The following is a 24692-nucleotide window of genomic DNA, read 5'->3' as shown; positions in this document are numbered from 1 at the left end:
AACTGAAATCTTTTCACAAAAGAAAATGAACTCCAGAAGAAAATGTACAACAACAGAAAAGCTTTTGCGGCCGTGAGTAAAAGCCGGAGATGAGTGAAAAAATAAAAACCCCACACAAGATGACCTCGGTTAAAAGTGACCCAGTTTTATGTGCATAAATACGCTCCTGATGTCAGACCAACAGAGGGCTTGAAAGACCAGGATCATTGTCTATTTAGAAATAATGAACAAAAAAGCTTCTGTTCCTACAATGAAAATCAACAAACTTTACCGGTAAAATGATCTGTTCAAAGACGGATCAAATCAGACCACAGACTAAAGGCACATGTACTTTGGTCCCTAAAGATCTCCTCCCCAAAATCAGAGACCAAGGCCAGAATCACATGTTGAAACCTTGTCCAAACAGACCGCATTTGTGTGTGTGTGTGTGTGTGTGTGTGTGTGTGTGTGTGTGTGTGTGTGTGTGTGTGTGTGTGTGTGCACCTACACTCAGTAATAGTTTATAAAGGATTTAATAAGGGAACATTACAGTTACAGTAGCTCTACTCTGCCATGAAAACTTCACATTCAGATATTACAACACGACAGGAAGGTGTTGTATCAGTACACATCGAGTTATTTTTGTAAATTCAATTGTCCACAACGAAGCATGATTATCCTCATCCAAGTATTATCATCGCCCAGAATGCATTGCTTCAGAGTGATTGTTGAGCTACGGGGAATAACAACCACAAGAGGGTGCCACTTACATGAGGCTGCCTCCTGAAATTGCACCACACCAGTGCTTTAATCCACTTATGTGTGCTGGATCCCCGTCAAATGGCATTACTTCTGATATTTAAACCACACGTTGTTTTCCGTGTAGTGCAGTTTAATAGTTAAAGCTATGAGCTGGTTTAGTGTTGAGTCGCTAAAATGCCTCCAAAGTAGCATTGTGTGATTGAACAATGTAATACACTAGCATTGTGTAGCTACAACTATTGAAGCTCATATTCGAGCTGCAGATTAGAGTAGAGAACAGCTTGAACCACACATGAACACATTAACCTTCTGCGACCCCATTTACTCCTGTGGCTTAGAATAAGAAATGTCCAAAATGTGATTTATACATGATGGGATTTGGAGGAGTGAAGCAGCATCACTGTTGAACAAAGACACAGCAGCTGATAGCCACCTAGCAGAAAAGCAAAGAGGAGTCACGTGATTGGTTGACCAAATCTGTTATTGCGGAAATGTTTTGTTGGACGCAAAACAATACACAACAGGAATCTGATGAATCCTGAATGGAAAAAAACTCAGCTTTTACGTTAAAGCAGTGGGAGGGAATATAAGAAGTTGCTGTGCATTTGCTCTTTAGCATGTCTTATGGGTCAAAGCAGGACTTCTACTTTGCAAACTACCTTTAGACTAGGGCAGACCAACACACTGCTGCTACTGCTCAGAAGATACACAAGGTGGAATTTGGATTATCTCAATATTTGAGCTACAAACTAATCTCAAATGGGAGTTGATTGATTTGTACTTTGAATTGTGAAGCACATTTCAGTGATTACATATTGCACTATTAAAAGGTTTGGGGGCTAGCGCGGGAGAGGTAAAACAGAAAAGGTTGAACAGAAGACCAAAAGGTAGGGACCTCAGTGTGTGTATGTGTGTGTGGGGCTTAGATGGTAGACTTGGAGAAGGAGACTTTCAGATGGTGGTTCCCTCCCATGTCATAGTTGTGGAGATCCATCAGACCCTGGATGGCTTCCTCTACTGAAGACATCTGGATCAAGGACATCTTATGGTCCCTGAAGACAAACAGTTGAATATTACGGGAAAAGTGCCAATAAAGGCTCATATTTCTTGTCTGTCTGCATGGTACAGTTTGTGTTCTGGGTAAGTCAGTTCCATAGCATGACTACTCTTTTCATGTACAAAATACAGAAGATATCAAGATGTCAAGTGAGATGATCATTAGGAAGTTGTACATTTGTATTGCATCATAATGAAGTGATTCTTACTGGAAAAACTTAAAGGCCTTGACGGTTGATCCACCGTTGGAGAACAGAACACGTAGATCTTCCTCTCCAACTCCGTCCCTGCACAAACAAAGACTGATGATTATGGTCTTAAAGCAGAGCAGCGTGAAGCTAAAGCCTCAACCTGCAGTGTTGAGTTGTCCCCTAAGAGACCAATATAAAGCCATCGTTACAATAATAACACTATTTGACGGACAGACAAAGAGACTATTTGGACTCGTGTGTGTGTGTGTGTGTGTGTGTGGTGGGTTGTACTACCGAACATTGGAGAGGTGGAGTGTTGAAGACGGAGGAAAGATGTTCTGGAAGTTTTTGGATCCTGGCTTCTTAAAGCGATGGAGCGGTGAGCCAGAGAAATCTGTCAAAAAAAGAAATATATACATGTATATGTTTACGTATATATATTAGGGCTGTCAAGCGATTAAAAAAATTAATCTAATTAATTACAGGCTCTGTGATTAATTAATCTAAATAATCGCATACTTATATGACACTTTTATGCCTGTTTATAAACAACTGTATAGGCTACCGTTCGTCTCTCTCTCTCTCTGTCTCTCTCCTTTAATCCCGTGCGGGCCGTTTCCGCAAGTTACAAGTGCAGCTCCGCTATCATCTCACCTCTTTTGCACCGGGTCAAACGGCAATATAGAAGTGCGATTAATCTGCGTTAATTATTTTAATCGCGTTAATTTTTCTGTGATTAATTAATCGAAATTAACGCGTTAATTTGACAGCCCTAATATTGACATAATGACAAAAACTTTAAATATGAATATATAAATGACACATCACTGGGAGATTCAGTTGTGTTATGCGAGTCGCTCGTTTTTTTTTTCAAACTTGTATTCTTCAGACACAACACTGACTCAGTTTTCACATTTGCAGTAGTAATCGCCAAGAGCTCCAAACAGTTTACGACATCTGTATAATCTGCAAAACAGATAGGGTAAGAATATCTGGATAGTTTAATGCGTTTGATTTGAAATGGCGGACAGTCAACTTAAAATGGCGGTTCTCAACTTAAAATACTTCTATAATAATGACATAATGGTTTGGAACCTTGACTGCTGCTTGCTTGTATATAAAAGCCTATGAGGCCACTGAGGTGAAATATGTTTAAGATACACTACACAGAAAAATACACTTGGAACAAAGTTAAGGAGGAACATGAAGGCTTTATTTTACTTCATTTCATTTGAAACTTGTCGTGGACCTGTGGATGTCTCAAATGGCTGTTGACAGTGTAAATAAACCAAGCCCCAACCACAGCGATTTCTACCAGCCAGGAGAATGGGATGTAGTCTGAATAACTGAGGTCAGCCCGGATGCTACATCCATTTTATATACTATCCATGCTACTGACGAGCCCTTACCTTTAGTTAGCAGCTGGTCATCCAACCCTTCCCTGGGCAGAGCCACAGTTTGATGTTTAGACAGTGTCACTCTCATCACTTTACCAAACACCTTCTGACCATTCAAGTGGCTCATAGCTGCAGGGAGAAAATAGAAAACAGAAAATATGGAAGAGTGATAAGTCTAATAGCTTGACAGCATTTCTAAGGGTCGACCAACGGTCGAATATCAGGGCCGAGTTTCAGCCTTGTGCCGAATATCTGTATCATCTTCTATTTTGGCCGAAAACAGAAATCTTTTTGTGGGTGTGTGTTATGTGTTCAAATGTAAAACAAAAAAAAAATTTCAGAGAGAAGCTTGTTCGAAGGACTAATGCATTTTTTTTGATGGAGTAATAATCTAATATAATAATTTTATTAAAACCTTCGGCACTGAAATGTGTACCGTACTTTTCGGCCTACAAGCCGCGACTTTTTCCCCGTTTTTCGACCCTGTTATTACACAGCACAGTATATATTCTGTAGCTACTGGGGATGGGCGTTAGTAATCGAGTACTCGAGTACTCCTCGTTTCAAATGATCTCGATTGGTGGATGAGGAAAATTGTTTTGTTTTTTTTAGTGTTTGTAGCCTTTAGGCCGGCCGGCGGGCCGCCCCTATTTTAAAATGTTATATACGTGTACAAAACGGCACAAAACGGATATAAAGTTTAACAAAATTAAATATTTTGATCCAAGTTAAATAAACTAAGCGTTGTGTCAAACAGAAACCGCAAATAACTGCCACCTCCGTGCAGCGCAGCCAGTGTGTGGTCTCCACAGCACCGCGGAGCTGAATGCGGTGCTGGAAAACTTGGAAAATCACGTAAAGAAGCCAGGCTGACTTCGGGCACATTCGAGCAAACAACATTTAAGAAGCCTTTATTATGGAATATAGGATTGAGATTCAAAAGCCGACGGTGTAACGTTCCGTTAACGAGGAATTAGTCGCGGTAATTAGTCACGGACAGGAGTGAGCATTACGCGGTTGGATATACAGGTCCTTCTCATATAATTAGCATATTGTGATAAAGTTGATTATTTTCCATAATGTAATGATAATAATTGAACTTTCATATATTTTAGATTCATTGCACACCAACTGAAATATTTCAGGTCTTTTGTTGTTTTAATACTGATGATTTTGGCATACAGCTCATGAAAACCCCAAATTCCTATCTCAAAAAATTAGCATATCATGAAAAGGTACTCTAAACGAGCTCTTAACCTAATCATCTGAATCAACTAATTAACTCTAAACACCTGCAAAAGATTCCAGAGGCTTTTAAAAACTCCCAGCCTGGTTCATTACTCAAAACCGCAATCATGGGTAAGACTGCCGACCTGACTGCTGTCCAGAAGGCCATCATTGACACCCTCAAGCAAGAGGGTAAGACACAGAAAGAAATTTCTGAGCGAATAGGCTGTTCCCAGAGTGCTGTATCAAGGCACCTCAGTGGGAAGTCTGTGGGAAGGAAAAAGTGTGGCAGAAAACGCTGCACAACCAGAAGAGGTGACCGGACCCTGAGGAGGATTGTAGAGAAGGGCTGATTCCAGACCTTGGGGGACCTGCGGAAGCAGTGGACTGAGTCTGGAGTAGAAACATCCAGAGCCACCGTGCACAGGCGTGTGCAGGAAATGGGCTACAGGTGCTGCATTCCCCAGGTCAAGCCACTTTTGAACCAGAAACAGCGGCAGAAGCGCCTGACCTGGGCTACAGAGAAGCAGCACTGGACTGTTGCTCAGTGGTCCAAAGTACTTTTTTCGGATGAAAGCAAATTTTGCATGTCATTCGGAAATCAGAAGACTGGGGAGAAGGAAATGCCAAAATGCCTGAAGTCCAGTGTCAAGTACCCACAGTCAGTGATGGTCTGGGGTGCCATGTCAGCTGCTGGTGTTGGTCCACTGTGTTTTATCAAAGGCAGGGTCAATGCAGCTAGCTATCAGGAGATTTTGGAGCACTTCATGCTTTCATCTGCTGAAAAGCTTTATGGAGATGAAGATTTCATTTTTCAACAAGACCTGGCACCTGCTCACAGTGCCAAAACCACTGGTAAATGGTTTACTGACCATGGTATTACTGTGCTCAATTGGCCTGCCAACTCTCCTGACCTGAACCCCATAGAGAATCTGTGGGATATTGTGAAGAGGAAGTTGAGAGACACCAGACCCAACACTGTGGATGAGCTTAAGGCCGCTATCGAAGGATCCTGGGCCTCCATAACACCTCAGCAGTGCCACAGGCTGATTGCCTCCATGCCACGCCGCATTGAAGCAGTCATTTCTGCGAAAGGATTCCCGACCAAGTATTGAGTGCATAACTGAACATAATTATTTGAAGGTTGACTTTTTTGTATTAAAAACACTTTTATTTTATTGGTCGGATGAAATATGCTAATTTTTTGAGATAGGGATTTTTGGTTTTTCTTTACTTTTTTGCCAAAATCATCAATATTAAAACAATAAAAGGCTTGAACTACTTCAGTTGTGTGTAATGAATCTAAAATATATGAAAGTCTAATGTTTATCAGTACATTACAGAACATATTGAACTTTATCACAATATGCTAATTATATGAGAAGGACCTGTACTAGCCTACTACTTCTACTGCTTTGGTGAGTTATTTAGCCTATCTATGTGTTTAAATTGTAGGACAATAATGTTATTGTATTTGCTGCCCTTCTTATTTTAAATGTCTATTTTGAATGTTAGCCAACTATAGCCCATGCTTTTTTTCTCTCTCTTTTTTCTCTCTCCACCGCAGACCTACTCGATCGGTTTAAATTGTGGCCCGCTTATTTAATTACTTTCAGTTAGGAAAATGTGTTTTAAACTTGTGGAAAATAAATCCTTAATATCATATGGCAACTGTGACTGTTTGACATAAGCATTGAACGCTTTATTGCGGTCAACCGTTGTTCTGTAGACAGATGCGTTGCGTCCTAAAAATAGAAAAAAGTTTAACGAGGAATCGATTGATCCTCGAGGAATGCAAGCGATCACACGAGTAGCGAAAACACTCGTGCCCATCCCTAATAGCTACTATTGCACAAAATGGTAACGCTTACGTACGTTATGCAAATATGCAACTTGTTTGTTGAAATGTGGGAGCTTCCTCAAGCAGCCATCTCTTTCCCGACAATCCCCTCTGTGCACGAACTCTTACATATGGTAATTAAACATTATAACACCTGCGGCTTATTGTCCAGTGCGGCATATAGTACGGAAAGTACGGTAGTTTAAAGAATTGTATATTGCAGTGCAATATATTGATGAGTGACTGACTTGCTGCCATAGAAACTCACCCAGCTGAGCCTGGTTGCCATCAGACAGCTGTATCAGAGCGCTGTCCTTCTTGTTGTAGAGGATCTTCACCCTCTGGACATCACCATAGACCCCTGGAGGTGGAGAGAGAGAGAGAGACAGAGAGAGAGAGAGAGAGGGAGCAGGGCGGAGGAGGAGAGAACAGACAGAGCAGGACAGACGGAGCCGACCAAGATCAAAAGGAGGAGAGGTGTGAAGGATGGAAGGAATAAAGTTAGTGCTAGAAAGACAAATGAAAAGAAGAGACGGAATCTTCCCATTTGACTTCCACTAGAAACTTCAATCAAAAGCTTCTGTGTAACCGAGAGGCTCAATGTTATGACTGTCAACCAGTGAGAAAAGTCAGACATTGACATACACTGAACAGCGTGTGTATGATTCAGAGATCCAGCTTGAAGATCGGCCCATTTAAAAAGGTCAAACCAGAAATGGGCGGTGTAGAAAAAAAACACACATTTCACAAAACCTTTGACACGACAAAGACATGCCGTTATCATAAGGCAGAAATGTGCACAGAATATTAAAAAATACATTCTTTTAATAGGCCTGTAATGCTTGAGACTTTTTAAGAGCTTCCAATACGAGTAAGAACACAACTGTAAATATTGCTGGACTGGTTGACAGTCTAATGTGACCTTGTGATGAGCCTAATGTAGGTGAATGAGAGGCAGGTAATCCCAACTGCAAGGTTGTAGAATAACATGAAACGGTGAAGGGTAACTTTCACTTGATTAAGGCAATACAATTCAGAGAAAAGGGCAAAAAGGAAAGGCAGAAGTTTGAACAGTTACAATGAAGCTAAAATGTAATGAAACTGTGTGAGTACACTGGACTGTCATGGTCAATTTAACCCATAATATGGTGAGAACATAAACACTCATAATCCATGTGTCCCTGATGATACACAAAGACATTTTTCTTTGGGATTTAAAAGATAATTTTTTTTGTCAAATTCCTTATAGAAATCTTTATTGTCATTATACAATGTACAATGAGATTATGGAATTGAACTGACATGTTTTCTACCTTGATCTTTGCTGTTACAAAAAAAGAGTAGAAGAAAAAACTAAATAAGTTCCATAAGAGATGCAATTAAGGTTTATTGCCAATAGGGCAAGGGAACTTTAATGGAACACAACCATAATCCATAAATTCATGCAATAGATCATAAGGTTTTTGTTTTTTTTATAAAAAGCATCTTGTATTGTGAAGCGGCCACAGGAGGCGCTCACTACTAACCTGTATTATTATCATCAGTTTCCTTCATTCTATGCTGAGCATAGAAAGAACACTGTTAATACACTTCCAAAGAAAAGTGAGAAGGAAAAAATCCACAGTCCTTCTGTGCAAAGACTTATCAAAAAAGTTATCTGAAGCTTCTATGAGGAGTCAGCCGTCAGAGTTAGACAAATCAAGTGGATATCTCCCAAAATATCGCTCTGACAAAATGGCTTAGTGTTTCCCTGTTAAGGTGCTGGGATAGTGAAAGAGGACATTTTGTAGTCAAAAAGACTACGCTGAACAGTGCCAGTTCTGAAACTCCTCTTTACAGCCTCTGTCTGAAATGCTCTGTTTCAGCGCCTGTCTTGACTTCCAAAAAGCCCATACTGTTGAACACAGGTTTTTAGAAAAGGCGGAGGCGTGTAAAAAGAGGGTTGTTTTTTGGTTTCTCATACTATACACTATCTACTATAATCTATTTTTGCATCAAACGAAGAACTTGAAATTGGCCACCCATCATTTACATTATGAAAGCTTCAGGCAGGAACTGTCAGTATGAACACAAGGGATGATAATAGCGAGCAAAAACTGTTTCAACTGTTTTACGACTGGGTTGATAAAATGTGAACCAAACCTTTTGCTGGGAGTAAACCTACATTCATGTCTTCAAAGTGAGCCCTATTGTATGGTACAAACACCTTACCTGACACTGAGAGGAACCCCAATGTGATTGAATGCTGACTGAAGGCCCAATATACAGTCCAACACTGTGGATCAGGTTTAGCTGTGGATTTTGGTGTCTTTGTTCTCATCAGTTAAGAGATAAACTGACCAATCAGACCATCTCTAAGACTCACTTATACTTTGATTATAGAGGCAGAAGACTTGCATTGTGCAGTGTACATTGAGACAGAAGGGAGGGGCTTGGAGATACAGAAGAATAGCGTGTCCACGTCATCACTGAAGAAGGATTAACAGAGAAGAGATATACAGATAGAATAGTAGAGGTTTGAACATACCGAAGAGGGTAAAGAGACTTTGAGGCGTGACCATCTTTAGAGAGAGAGACCGCAGAGCAGAGGACAGGAAGAGGAGGAGCAGAGGAGGAAGAAGAGGAGGAGAGACGGAGGTAGAGATCAGACCGCCCAGCGTTGGACGAAGGGGGGAGGTGGTGGTTTCCATGGTGATGCGGGGTGGAGCAAAGAATGACAGCATTTGGGGGGGGGGGGGGGGGGGGGGGAAGGGGTCGAAAATACAAAACCCAAAGGTGGGTTGGAGCGCATTAAGAAAGGTGAGACAGTGTACAGGAGAGGGGGGCGGGGTTTATAGAGAAGTGTACAACGTTAAAAGGATAGATATACATATGAGGCCAAATGGAGAGAAAATGAATGTGTGAAGGGGGGGGGGGAGATAGGAGGCGGGGGGAAGGGAGAAAGGAGAGGAAGACAAAAAACCAAAGCAGAGGTCAGTAAACAGAGCATTGGTGGAACATCAACGGCGTCTGAATGATGGCTGGTTCCATTCCACACATACAGACATAGACCTGCTCGCACACACACCCACATCCACATGCACACACACACACACACACACACACACACACACTGCTGGATGCATTTTTCCAGTGAGGGACAGAAACGATGGGAGGGAGGTAGAAAACCATATATTCCAGGATGGAGAAAAGAATAAAGCTTGAAATAACTAGGTGAGTAAAAAAGTGAATTATCAAAGCCAAAGGAGGCGGGACCACGAAGCAGATGGCCAACCAGATCACATGTTCCCGGAGGTAACGGGCCGCAATTCTGTTCCACAGACATGTACAGTATCTCACAAAAGTGAGTACACCCCTCACATTTCTTCAAATATTTCATTATATCTTTCCATGCACTGAAGAAATGACACTTTGATATAATGTAAAGTAGTCAGTGTACAGCTTGTATTACAGTGTAAATTTACTGTCGCCTCAAAATAACTCGACACACAGCCATTAATGTCTAAACTGCCGGTTACAAAAGTGAGTACACCCCTAAGAAAAAATGTCCAAATTGGGCCCAAAGTGTCAATATTTTGTGTGGCCACCATTATTTTCCAGCACTGCCTTCACCCTCTTGGGCATGGAGTTCACCAGAGCTTCACAGGTTGCCACTGGAATCCTCTTCCCCTCATTCATGACAACATCACGGAGCTGGTGGATACTGGAGACCTTGCGCTCCTCCATCTCCTGTTTTAAGAAGCCCCAAAGATGCTCAATAGGGTTTAGATCTGGGGACATGCTTGGCCAGTCCATAACCTTTACCCTCAGCTTCTTTAGCAAGGCAGTGGTCGTCTTGGAGGTGTGTTTGGGGTCGTTATCATGCTGCAATACTGCCCTGCGGCCCAGTTTAAGAAGGTTGAGTGCACGTTTTCAGCGTCATACCAAGAGGTTGGCTTTGGAAAATTGACGTATGAGTGCTGCCAGCATTACTGCAGGGCTTGAAGGGGTGGGGGGTCAACCTGTCAGTGCTCAGACCATACGCCACACACTGCATCATACTGGTCTGCATGGCTGTCGTCCGAGAAGGAAGCCTATTCTAAAGATGATGCAAAATAAAGCCCACAAACAGTTTGCTGAAGACAAACAGACTACGGACATGGATGACTGCAACCATGTCCTGTGGTCTGATGAGACCAAGATACATTTATTTGGTTCAGATGGTGTTAAGAGTGTGGAGCGGCAACCAGGTGAGGAGTACAAAGACAAGTGTGTATTGCCTATAGTCAAGCATGGTGGTTGGAGTGTCATGGTCTGGGGCTGCATGAGTGCTGCCAGTACTGGGGATCTACAGTTCATTGAATTCTAACATGTACTGTGACATACTGAAGCAGAGCATGATCCCCTCCCTTCATAAACTGGGCCGCAGGGCAGTATTGCAGCATGATAACGACCCCAAACACACCTCCAAGACGACCACTGCCTTGCTAAAGAAGCTGAGGGTAAAGGTTATGGACTGGCCAAGCATGTCCCCAGACCTAAACCCTATTGAGCATCTTTGGGGCTTCTTAAAACAGGAGATGGAGGAGCGCAAGGTCTCCAGTATCCACCAGCTCTGTGATGTTGTCATGAATGAGGGGAAGAGGATTCCAGTGGCAACCTGTGAAGCTCTGGTGAACTACATGCCCATGAGGGTTAAGGTAGTGCTGGAAAATAATGGTGGCCACACAAAATATTGACACTTTGGGCCCAATTTGGACATTTTAACTCAGGGGTGTACTCACTTTTGTAACCGGCAGTTTAGACATTAATGGCTGTGTGTCGAGTTATTTTGAGGGGACAGTAAATGTACACTGTTATATAAGCTGTACACTGACTACTTTACATTGTATCAAAGTGTCATTTATTCAGTGTTGTCCCATGAAAAGATATAATGAAATATTTGAAGAAATGTGAGGGGTGTACTCACTTTTGTGAGATACTGTATTTGCGTTTACACTGTCAAAAGTTTAGAAGGGTACAAAAATAAGCAAAGCGTACCGAACAACCTTTCGCTGGGGTACCTAGCCGTCCCTAAAGGGTGGAGCTATACACTGCAATCCGGTGATTGGTCGACAGACTCATCATTTTTCCCGTGCGAGAGATAAACCGATGTGTGTGATCTCCTCAGCTAGAGTGAAGAGTCTTGTGTTTAAATACAAATGTCAGCGTGCAGCTCTCTGTTTCTAGTGTGGTGTTTTTCCTCTTCATTGAAGTAATCAGCGGGTTCTACTGTGTCCTGCTGCTATGATGTCACCATAGTTAGATTGATGCTGCTGAGAGCATCATTAACTGCCTCTGACCCATAGGCTGTTTATACTCTGACCATCTGGCATAAACCCCGCCTACCAAGTATGGGTACTGTCAGACTCAGCAAGTGGAAACGCAAGCATGATCTAGAGTTACTGTTCCGTACCAAACTGGACTGTGCTGTGCTGCTCAGTGGAAATGAAGCAGAAGATTACCAAGCTATTTGTCATGCTTGTAGCCGGATGGGCTACATTCTTATCTATTCACTACCTGGGCACCACAAGGACATGTGTTTATTTCTATTCAATTTGGGGAATTCGGGCCAACAGACAGGTTTCATTTAAAAACACAAAACAATTCAAAGCATGTATAAGGTCACTGCCACAGCATATATCAACTAGATAAGCTAAATAATTGTCTCTTGTGAAAAATGACATAAGTAATAAAGGACACGATATCATATAAAACATCATGATGACTGGCATATGTTTTTTTGTCAGGAGGGTCTTGCACTTAATCTACTATTTTATCAGCCTGGAATTAAATGGCAAATGTTGGGTGTCTAAACTGGGCAAGTGTACTGCATCAAAGTGATGAAAACTGGCTATAGATGTTAGTCTGTCCATTTGATGACAAAGTTGAGAGAGGATGAACAAGTAAAAAAACCATCCCCTTGATTAAACACTCACAACATGGAGAATGGCCACAACACACTTAACCACTACCCAGCCACTGGACTGTAGCATACTCCCAACGTGTGTCACCAGACAGTCACAACAGTAGGCTGCCTTCTACTAAACAGCTGTTGCCAGGAGACTTTACCAGAAGGGGCAGAGGTGTGAAAACAGAGAGAGTGAGAGTGAACTGATAGAGAGATGGAACACAGAAATAGATACTGAAGGTATGGAGATACAGAGGGAAGAGTTGAGCACATTTATAATTGGAGAATAAAGTGAAAATGTCCAGAACAAACTGACATTTTATAAAAGTATAGAAATATGTTGGGTGCTCAGTTGAGAGAAATCCACAACGCCTCAAAAACGCAACACAAGAGCTGATGTACAGATAGAATGTGCTCAAACGTAAGGCAGTATTTTAAGACATTAAATATGAAACCTGTGACAATCCATAGATCATTTTGTATACAGCGTGGTACAGACACAAAGAGCTACTACTCTGACTTTAGCCTGAAACAGTTATTAACAGCGATGGCCGTCTTCTGAATCTGTTATTGGACATTTCCTAGTACCTCCCATGTTCCAGTAGGATGTATTTTTACAGGCAGCAAAATGTTTGTCCTGTGAGGATTTTATGGAGCATAAAGATTTCCTTGCCAAAAAACAAGGTTAAAAACAATGAGTTTTCATTCCCCAGTGAAGAAACACCTCTAACACAAATATTTAAGTTATCATAATGCCCCCAAAAAGTTGAGACACCTTATAGTTTAAGGTTATGTACTATACTTCAACCCTTTACCATACACAGCCACCTAGTGAGCTTAATCCATTGTAATTATGCTACACAGACTACATGTGGATGGAAGGTAAATCATGCTGTAAAGTGGAAAGCATACATACACCCACACTGCTATCGACTAAATAAAAATCCCTCAGCACTGTTTGTTGGATAGTTAGAAGGAGTGACTTAAAGCAGAGACTCCACACATTCCTTCACAGTACTATGTGTATGGATGGTGACGTACCTCTTCATTTAGGTTGGAAGCCAGCAGGACTCCTGCCACTCCGGAGCCAGACAGGGCAACACGGCCAGCAGCTGCTGCCGCTGCTGCTGCAGCACTCAGTGGACTGATGGCTCCTGGTAGGAGCACAAGACAATCAACCCGTCACAATCACAGATGTTACACCAAAGCAGAGAGGTCGAGTAGAACCAAAACACTGGACAGATCCCACCCGCTTGTTCCCTTCAACAATGAAACAGGATTTCATTAATACTTCAAGGGTCTGTCTTAAATAGATGGCTTTTTCTGTGGGCTTCTGGACTCCCTGAAATCATATCATAATGCAATGATCCCAGATATGTTAACTTCTATAGTGATCAGAGATTTCAGAATTGTAGCTGTTGTATCAAGTAACCACTGAGGCCACTACAATAAAACCTATGATCCCGCCCCAGTGCATTAAAGGTGCTGTAAGCAGAATGGTTCTTTTAGCTAACTTCCTGTCAGTTACTGCAGTTAGCGGTCCCCTCGCTCGTCCCTACGTCACCACATTAATGCATTGCGGTCTTCAAGCAGCGAGTTATCTAGCATCATCTCAGATCCATAAGTGTGATAAAACATGATAAAAACCATCAAAACAGACATTGGGAAGGATTTTTACCTGCTCCGCCATTGTAGGCGCATACACATTCACCCCTCTGTTGCTCTGGCGTGCACCAGCAGTGAGACCATGGAGTGTATATAGTATGTATGAGTGAGGCAGGTGTCGATTTGTAAATTTCGGGATACTACAATAAGTTTATTTGCAAAGCAGCTGACAGAGATCGGCTTTATGAAACGCGCACATTATATAAGTGATCACTGTATGAATAAAGAGTGATTTAACACTTATATTAACATAAATAAACCGCTTACTTCACGTTTAAGTAAACTATAGCAAGACATGACTAGACATTAAAGAGCAGAGACAGAGGAAGGGGACACACAGAATGAAGAAAAGTCAAAGGATAGGTACCTCCACCCTGCGAGAGGGACATAGAAGACGAGTAACCTCCTCCACCAGAGTAGGAAGCTAGCGCTCCAGATGGGGTACCTACAAGACAATGACAACTACATTTAAAACAAACTACTCATCTAACATGGCAGCAAATGGCACAGTAAAGACAGGAAAACAAACCAGCCTTAGTCAAAAAAATATGTTAACGTTTTTTTAAGATAATTTTTTTGGCATTTTTCACTTTATTAGATAGATTTGGAAAGACAGAGTTGAAATGGGGCAAAGAGGGGAGGACATGCAGAGAACCGGCCACGAATCGGATTTCTAAGCGGGTCTGCTGCGATGAGGACTGAGCCTCTAGGGCGGTGCGCTAACCACTACGCCACGTGCACCCCCAAATAACCTAACTTTAACAGTACTATATAATGATGAGGGAATGTTGTCAATGTGACAAATATTTATCTCAAACTATAAACATTTGAACCTGGATTTAAAAACTGAAATTCAATTCAACTCATTTAAGGACTGTTTTTTAACCCATGTAGCCAGAGCTTTAACCAGCACTGCTGGATGCAGGTGTTTCCATGTCTGTGATAGGGCTTTGATTTTTTTTTAAAGAAAGAGAGAGAGAGACTGGTAAGAAGGAAAGTAAACCTCAACATCATTGGCGGGTATTTTTTTCACTTGGTTATAATACCATTTCTAGTAGAAGCATTCATGAAGAAGGCTAGATGTTTATTAGATACTCATTAAAGTGAAAAGCCTTAATCATTATCACAGCCGAACTAATGAACAGTAGCAGCCTCACCACATCAGAACACAATCATCTGAGCCAATGCACTTCACTGCAGAGAAACAAATCCCTCAGGGAAGAGACACATCTTAATAAACGCTTGTCTTATTTACAATAAGCTCATGGAAAGTATTTTCCTCATCTACTGAACAAATGCAATTCATTAGTGCATAGAAGAGCAGTTAATGTAAAATTCTTAGTATGGTTGGTATTTCTGTATGTGTTATGGCTGCACTACTGAGGTAACCAGTCACACATTGCATGCTACAATGTCAGCTAAGATGGGCCAACCTTAGAGAATTTTTTTTTATATGTGTCTATTTTTTTAACCTTTATCCTGTTTGTAATGGTGGTATTACTATATATCCTTCATGCGACCTTCTACCCATTCACAACATTTATGCTTAAAAGAAGTCTCTTAAAAAAAAAAGTTTAGCTGCCCATATTTCGCTTGTACAGTTGTGGAAGCAAAGCCAATCCTTTCTCTGTCCTGTTGAACTACTATCTATTCATGTATTCATCCTTTCATCTGCATCCTCCTTCTGTTACAGCCGACAACATCTTTGTTACTGTTTTTGGATCAAGGGGTGCTTGTGTGTCTGTTACTGTGTATAGTCCCAGAAAATATCATTGCTGATTATGTATTTTATAGTAGCATGAGCATACAGTCATTTTAAGCATACAGTAAATGAGTAATATTCTAAATCCATCCCAAATGACTATCCCATTTGATAGATTATTGTGCATTAATTACATTTTCAGATGTTGCTGAAAACCTGTATTCAGTTGGTCTGCTGGCCAGTAGTCTTGCTGTGCTTAGCTTGTGTTTTGGCTAACGCTTCACCAAACAAGGCTGGACACAGCACTTGAGAGCAGCAGTGGCCAATCAAGAAGACATGGAAGAGATAAGCTCTTTCCTCAAACAGTCACTCCCCTCTCCACGGGCCCTCCACTTCAGACGGCCACTCTGCATCAAAGGCACAATAGCAGCTGTGGAGGGCACACTCTGTGATAACAGGTGGGTTATTAATCAACCGGGACACACCTCCTTCTTAAGCTCTCTCTCTCTCTCTCTGGCTTTGAGAGGAGATATGGACATTATTTTTAAACGTTATTTCCATGTACAGTATTCTATTTAATTTCTATTTCATTTTATTTTGCATTCTAAATGTATTTTATATCTATATTTTGCACCTCATCTATAGACTTTTTTAGCTGCACTACTTCTGTGTCTCAGGTGTTACTCTCTTCACCTGTTTTTCTTCTTCTCTATATTGCATTGTTGCTGCTGTAATTGTTTTCCACATGACAAATAAACCTGTTGAATCTTGAACAGGTGTGTGATGGATGGACATAGAGGTGTATTTACCCAACAGAGAATGATCCTTGTTGACAGACTCCCCGTCTCCAGTGGGGAGGTCAGGTCTGGTGTAATCCCGACTCTTGTCGTTGTTGTACTTGACGTTGAGGTTGACCAGTTTACTGAAGTCTATCCGCAGAGTGCAGCACGAGTTATAGATGTTCTGCCCATCCAAAGACTGGAGTAGAATGAGGGAGGAAGGGGAGAGAATCATAATAGTGCTTTCACAGTCTTTTTACACATAACGGGTTTTATGCTCAGTATAGCCTGATGATACCAGAGTCTAAAAAAATAATTTAAAAAAAATCCATATTTAGCTGAAATACAGATCATACAGTTATGATCATCTAATCTAGCCCCAATGCCATGAACACAATATAAATGAATAAAGAAATATTTGTTCCCCCTTCTTTTACCTGCAAACTACACTGAAGGCTGTAAAACCTCATTGATGATGTAATTGCAAAACATAGGAGACCAGTTTACGTGCTGCTACAATAGTCTACTGTTTGCTGACTTAATATTAATAATACATGAGTCACTTAACATGGCAAAAAAAAAATTCTAAGAAAAAACAATAAACTTAAAATGCCATGATGTTCATATGTGTGTATTGAGCTACCAGTTTAGCTTGCTGTGCATTGACGGGGTCGCTGAACTGCAGCAGAGCCTGGAACTGATTGTTCTTGGTGAAGGTTATGATCTTCATCACGGTCCCAAACTTGCTGAAGATCTGGAAGAATGGAAGAATGCACAGAGTATAACACAGAAGTATGACCAAGTTGGATCTGAACCGTTCCCAAAATGTAATACAGTCCCCTCCATAAGTATCGGAACGGTGAGGCCAATTCCTTTATTTTTGGGTTAACATTTGGGTTTGACACCAAAATATGAATATGAGACAATACATCAACATTTAAGCTTTAATTTCCAGGTATTTACATCTGGATCTGATACACAACTGAGATGATAGCATTTTTTGTAAAGGAACACCACATTTTTAGGTGAGCAAAAGTATTGGAACAGATAGACTTAAAATAAATTTAAGTGAATACGACCTAATATTTTGTTGCAAATCCTTCACTTGCAATAAATGGTAAATGGACGTGACTTATATAGCGCTTTCTAGCCGCATCAAGCCTGTGACCCATTGACATCACAAAACGTTTGCATTCTTCTTTTGTGAAGCATTTCCAGGCTTTCACCGCAGCCTCATTCAGTTGCTGTTTGTTTACTCTCTTCAGTCTCTTCTTTAGCAGGTAAAATGCTTGCTCTATAGTGTTTAAGTCTGGAGATTGACTTGGCCAGTCAAAAACCTTCCATTTCTTGACCCTGATTAACTCCTTTATTGTTTTTGCAGTGTGTTTTGGGTCATTATCGTGCTGCATGATGAAGAATCTTTCAATCAGTTTGGTTGCATCTTTCTTTAAATTGTCAGAAAAAATGTTTGTGTAAACTTCTGAGTTCATTTAGTGTTGCCATCATGTGTTACATCATCAATGAAGATGAATGAGCCCGTCCCAGAAGAAGCCATGCAAGCCCAAGCCATGACATTGCCTCCACCGTGTTTCACAGATGAGCTTGTATGTTTGGGGTCATGAGCAGATCCTTTCTTTCTCCAAACTTTAGCCTTTCCATCACTTTGGTAAAGGTGCATCTTGACAACAACACAGTAACACATGATGGCAACAGCAAAATGAACTTAGAAGTCTACAGAAACATTCTGTCAGCCAATTTAAAGAAATATGCAACCAAACTGATTGGAAGATCCTTCATCATGCAGCAAGATAATGATCCGAAAAAACTGCAAAAACAAAGGAATTCATCAGGGGCAAGAAATGGAAAGTTTCAGACTGGCCAAGTCAATCTCCAGACTTAAATCCTATAGAGCATGCATTTTACCTGCTAAAGAGGAGACCAAAGGGTGTAACCCCCCAAAACAAACAGCAACTGAATGAGGCTGCGGTAAAGGCCTGGAAAAGCATCACAAAAGAAGAATGCAAAAGTTTTGTGATGTCAATGGGTCACAGGCTTGATGCAGTTATTGCAAGTGAAGGATTTGCAACAAAATATTAAGTCTTATTCACTTCAATTTACTTTAAGTCTATCTGTTCCAATACTTTTGCTCTCCTAAAAATGTGGTGTTCCTTTACAAAAAATGCTATCTTCTCAGTTGTGTATCAGATCCAGATGTAAATACCTGGAAATTAAAGCTTAAATGTTGATATATTGTCTCATATTCATATTTTGGTGTCAAACCCAAATGTTTCCAGTCTACAGCAAAAATAAAGGAATTGGCCTCACTGTTCCGATACTTATGGAGGGGACTGTATGTAGCATTCTAGTTTAAAGCTATGCAGATTTACTTCATAATCTCCATTAGAGCAAAGTGGTAGGTAGTGGGTGGCAGTGATCACCACTCTAATACGGATTCATTTCTGTTCTCCTCTCCAAAAAGGCAATTTTTTGCTTAAAATATATTTTTTTATATACACCAAGAAGGTTCAAACATCAGAAAAAATGTCAAACTTGTATATGGAGCTTCAAATACCAATCAAACTAGTGTATTATTTACCTGTTGCAGAACATCCAGTGTCACAGGATAAAACATGTTGTCAATGATGATTCTCAGGACAGGGCTTGGGGGCGGAGCTAGGTCCAACACTCCAGGGTCGGAGGATGGAGAGCTTCCATCCTGAACTGCTGACACTGCCTGTAACACTGCCTGGGCTCTCTGGGGGGGATGGGGAAACAAACTGATGCATTATGGGGGAAAGGCATAAAGTCCAGCCCTGTTTGGTTGGAGGATGCTGTTTGGCGTACAAATATATTTGTAACACTTTACAATAAGGGTACATTAACTAACTGTTAATTAATGCGTAGTTAATGCTATTATAGGTTAGTTAATGCTTTGATAGGCATAAACTAATGCTTATTTAAGCATTAACTAAGCATATCAGTTAGTCCATGCTTAGTTAATACTTGTAAAGCATTACCTAGGCATTAATTAACTTATTTTTAGTTAATGAAGAGTTAACGTTTAGTATGCATTTACTAAGCATTAAAGCTGGAGTATGTGATTTCTGATTGGTCAAAGTTAACATGAGCTGTACACTTTGACCAATCAGAGCGAGGCTCCGATTCTCTGTTCTTATTGGCTGTTGGGACTGTCCATTCACTTTGGCACAAATTTGCTAGTGTAGAGCGTGTCAGGGAGGGACCATAGGGGAGGGACCAAAGAGAACAAGTGGAGTGCTTGAGGTATTTGGATTCGAATCTCTATCCCAACTGCAATTTTCTCCCCAAATCCTCCACCCCAGCTTTAACTAGAAGGGAATCAATGTACCCTTATTGTAAAGTGTTACCAATATATCTATGTGCATACCTGGTTCAGAGCCGAGTCTGTTTTCAGTTCCTTATGGTTGGAGTACTGGATGAAGACAGGAGTGTTTCTGACCTAAAGACAATTAAGATTCATTTCAGATAGACATCCTCACAAGAACAGAAATGATTGATAAAGGGTTCCATGTATGGTGGAGGACCCGGTTGTTATTTCATACCTGTGGTGGGACAGCTGTGTAGTAGTTGACCATAGTAATAGCTGCTTCCTCTGTGCCCAACTCCAGAAAGGCCTGGAAAACACAGGAGTACTGAGCGTCAGCAGAAGGGAGGACATATTCAGTAGAATGAGCTGTACTAGACTGTTGTTGTCTAATCTCCATCACTAAGTATAACTGGTGAGAAGTTTGTTATTTAACAGTGAAGGCGGACTAATTGGGAAGTTCTCAATACTGGCTGTATACCTTATTAGTTCTTAACGGAAAATGTTGTTTAAAATGTTGTACCATTTTGCCCCCATCACTCTGATTAATTTGAGACCACTGAGTTTATCTTTATTATCTTTATCCTTACTGTTAGTTATTTTATTAATTAATAAATATTTTTTCTCTTCCTTTTTTCAATGTTATTTTAATATCTGTATTTTATTGCTGCTGATGGTTAGCCCTGAATTGTGAGGTCTGTCATGTATTTATTATGTGGTTTGTTTTTGTGTTGGTGGACTAAAACAATGAACAAGTATTGATTGATTTTATAGAGATTGTTGTATGGTGTACCTGGTTTTTGCCCTTGAGCATGAGGATATTGGTGACCTTTCCAAAGGGCAGCCCTAGAGCAATGACTTCAGTCTCTGACACTTCATTGGGTAGTTTCCTGATGTGAAGAACTCTGGAAGGAGGGGATTCATCCAGACGCTGTTTCTTACTGTCGCTGCCGTTTGCTGAACATGGGACACACATGGAGAGATATTTACAATACAACACATGTTTGAATAGACCTCCAAAACGCCACATTGACGCTAAAGCAATAAGGAATTCATTTTTTTAAGAGAACAAGTCAGAAAAAAGTTCAAGTGCAATTACTTAAATGAAACTCCAGCTTACTGTTAGACTGTCATGGCTGAACCAAGCCAATGTTAATGCTGTTAGATAAACCTCTGCTTGCCTACTCAGACCAGGTCAAAATGTCTCCCTTTTTGGTGGATCATACTTTTATTCGACTGACAGAAAAATACAATGCAGCTATTTGAATACTTTATTTGAACACTACATTCAAAATTCTACTTCTGAGAGTAATGCTGGTTTTGGTTTGTACATTAGACAGTAACTTTCTTTTTCAATTTAAATTTAATTTTTTTAACCTTTATTCATACAGGTAAATCCCATTGAGACCGGAGACTCTTTTGAATGGGGAGACTTGTTCCCAATTTACACGTTACCATTCACACACACATTCATACACCGATAGCAGGCTAACTATCGACATTCACACAAGGCAAGGTGGGTGAAGTGTCTTGCCCGAGGACACAACACCCATGACACAAGTGGCAGGGTGGGGATCGAACCGCCAACCCTTAGATACTTGGTACTTCAGCTCTTCATACACGATTATCATATTTCCAGGTTTTCCAGGTAGGTAACTTTTCCAAATCTCAGATAGCCTCTGTTTTATCTGGACCACCATCAGACATTCACTCTCTGATCACTAGTCATTTATACTAAAAACAGTTTGGATTCCAGCTCTAAATGCTGGAGGCTTGTGTTTGCTGATCCAATCCTGATTACGACTGAACGTACCGGTCATGGAGTTGGGGCTGCTGCTGTACATAGTGAGCTCATCTGAGCCTCTCTGGAAGAAAAAAGGAAAAGAAAAATACATTTGACATGAGTCAAACCATCACACTAGATCATCTGTCTGCCATAGTGAGATGCAATGCAATAAAATCACAAAATATTCTCTACCAATTCATTGTATGGCTTTCCTTTTCGCTTAATAAAAAGACACCCTCTGTATTACCATCATAAAACGTTAGTTAGTAATATGTGAATATATTATCATATAACTACACACAGACAACACTAATGAGTACCTAACCCCCCCCCCCCCCTCTCCCTCAAACCTAAAATCCAACAGATGTCCATTTGTCAACACAATCAAGTTAACATTTAATGCAAGTGTTTAGGTAAAAATAGTAATAAGTAAGAATGCTTGCCTTCACACCAACTGCAACATCACTGTCAATGGTGAGAATGCAGGGAGACAAAAAAAGACAAACAAGAAAAAATAATGTTACTTTATATCAAAAAAGAAATGCAAGTATTCAATTCAAAGGGGAAAAAAGACTGGTGTGGTGTGGTAATCCAACAGCAACCCAACTCAGTGACCTTTTGAATAAAATGTACACGATATATAGTGGTTTAAATGCGTTTGAGACTCCTGGTTCCTAATGTACAGAGAAGTATACAGTCATAACAGTTTCACCAGTTCAGTGAATCAGCAACTCGTTGGCTGTGTACCTACATTTGCAACCTCTTTATGTTGTATATCAGGAATAATAACTTTTCATTACTTCGCCAAAGTTATCCGACACCAATCCAAAATCAAACTAGAATACTAAATAAGGGAATAATTCATTCTATGACATATGAAAAATGTCAGAATAAATTACATTGCTCTGTCAATCTGAAACCAACGTAACATGTTATTATCTCTCTATGGAGGCGACTGTTCATAAGGTACATAGTAATTTTAAAGGCACCTGCTCTTATAATGGATCAGCTGAAGTAGTTCCCAATCAGCGACAGAGGTAGCACTGGCTCGAGACAAAAGAGCCTTTAATAACAGGTGCGCGTGCGGTGACGGCTATGGCGTGGTCATTTTAACACAAAGAGCTAAACGACCTTTTCACTAATATTAACCGACAGTAATTGTTGCCATTTATTAAACAATGACTCAACACACAGCTAACACATATGTCACCATTAACGGTAGCTATATTCATATCTAACTAACGATAACATTTATTTTACGCAAGAGAGAATCTGATATGCACAACTAGAATATAATTTCCCAACTAGCATGTCTACTATCACATTTCCGAGGATAACATATAAAGCATATTGTAAAATATGCTGTTCAATCACGTTCTAACATACATTTTCGTTTCCCTACAAGCAAGACAACATTAAAATGCCGCATTTCTTGGCTGGGGCTTGGTGTACTCGCTAGCTAGCGTCATGTTCTTCCCGTATGATGTAGGCTACAGAAACAAAATATTCGCAGCTGAGCTAGCATTTATCATATCTCAAATTAAGCTCGTTCGGTCACTGTGTCTGTCAAAGGTACAGTTGTGGAAAATTGCCCCCGAGAAGCTTATTTGGCTGTAACATAAACACATTTACCCGTCCATTGCAGCTCTTTGTCCTCTTTCTGTTGATATTTTCAGCACACTTCGATGCTGCCCAGACTAGTGTAAGCAAAATGGGCGTTCTTCTTCTTGTATTTTAATAGCTTTCGGCACCCAACACTCACGTTAAGTGCATTAGCGCCATGTTCTGCTTGGAAGTATAGTAGGCCTATAGTAAATAATGCAAAAGTGTAGGCAACCATTTGAACAATTCAAAATTACGTTCAAAGTTAAACATTTTAAGAACTGTGTGGATAATTATGTTCTTACTTATATTAGGCCACAGTTTTAAAAAAAACACTTTAAACTGCAGTGTTTGCACAATTGTATTTGTTTAAATAAGACCTCTGCTGATTTGTCACCTTGCTCAACAAAACTTTACAAATAAATGTTTTACCTCTGTTTTTACGTGTGTTTGTTTTACTTGGCATTACATCTAAATCAGTTTCTTCTCTGCAGACATACTGTAGTATACCTGTGATAAAAAAAATATATATTATGTAGGCTTCTGGCAACTATACCCATTTCTGCCTCACTGATTTTTTCTTGCATGCTCCTTTAATACTTTAAATAATATGGGCAAAACTATCTAAGTACAAATATGTGCACAAGACTCAGAAGATGTTAAACATTTTCAGACCCCTCTACAGTAATGGTCATAAGCTCTCTGACTTCCACCAGACCTACACTGGTGACCACATGTCATCCACGGGGTCACCAGCCTTCAGCCGTCTCTGGAACTCTCTCCCACAATCCTTCCATGACACTGACTCTCTGCCCACATTCATATCCCGTCTTAAAACCCATCTCTTTAAACGGGCATATTCTGTTTAATTCTTAGTATTTTTGTATGTTGCTGTTTTTATTGCTTTGTTATTGTTTGTGTATATCCTTGCTCTGTTTTATTGTTGTACATCTGTTTTTTTTATCTTTTATAAATTGTACATGTTAGGTGTCCTTGAGCAGCCTGAAAGGCACCCATGAATAAAAAGGTATAATAATTATTATTATAACAATATGGAAGTTCATAAACAACGAAACTGCTGTGTTTCTAGAAAACATGTATAGCAATATTCACTGTATACAGGTTCTAGTTAGTCGGGGCAAAGGGAAATAATTGTAATTACATAGTCAATTTTGATAAGCAGAGTAGATTCAGGAATAGGTTATTCAATGTTGTGGACCTGCAAGAGCTATTTGTCACTATTGAGGGAGCAGTGCAATTTTCTTTGCTTTTTTTTTTTAATATATATTTTTTGGCATTTTTATGCTTTATTGATAGTGTAGAGACAGAGTTGAAATGGGACAGAGAGGGGAGTGACATGCAGAGAACGACCGCGGGCTGGAATCGAACCCGGGTCCGCTGCTGGACGAGGCCCATGGGGGGGACGCCCTACCA

The 24692-nt window shown here is 40.4% G+C and overlaps 1 protein-coding gene across 2 annotated transcripts; it reads right to left on the bottom strand.

The window, feature by feature from the left end:
* Positions 1-23337, bottom strand: LOC307255672 (polypyrimidine tract-binding protein 2-like). Of its 2 annotated transcripts, XM_080034410.1 has the most exons (17): positions 23289-23337; positions 22100-22121; positions 21684-21735; positions 20664-20827; positions 20109-20180; positions 19934-20005; positions 19124-19282; positions 17171-17281; positions 16558-16726; positions 14414-14491; positions 13423-13535; positions 8980-9013; positions 6721-6813; positions 3398-3514; positions 2283-2382; positions 2007-2084; positions 1-1793 (listed from the first exon to the last, which is right to left on the bottom strand). In XM_080034410.1, exons 1-17 carry the CDS (start codon positions 23294-23296, stop codon positions 1664-1666), a joined length of 1572 nt encoding a protein of 523 aa, XP_079890536.1. In that variant the 5' UTR covers positions 23297-23337; the 3' UTR covers positions 1-1663. The 2 variants fall into 2 exon arrangements, with proteins under 2 accessions (XP_079890536.1, XP_079890537.1); XM_080034411.1 differs by lacking the exon at positions 14414-14491.
* Between the last annotated feature and the right edge of the window lie 1355 nt (positions 23338-24692).

The sequence above is a fragment of the Ammodytes marinus genome (assembly GCF_949987685.1).
Source record: "Ammodytes marinus genome assembly, chromosome: 9".
Classification (NCBI taxonomy): domain Eukaryota; kingdom Metazoa; phylum Chordata; class Actinopteri; order Uranoscopiformes; family Ammodytidae; genus Ammodytes; species Ammodytes marinus.
This window is presented reverse-complemented; position numbering and strand designations above follow the sequence as displayed.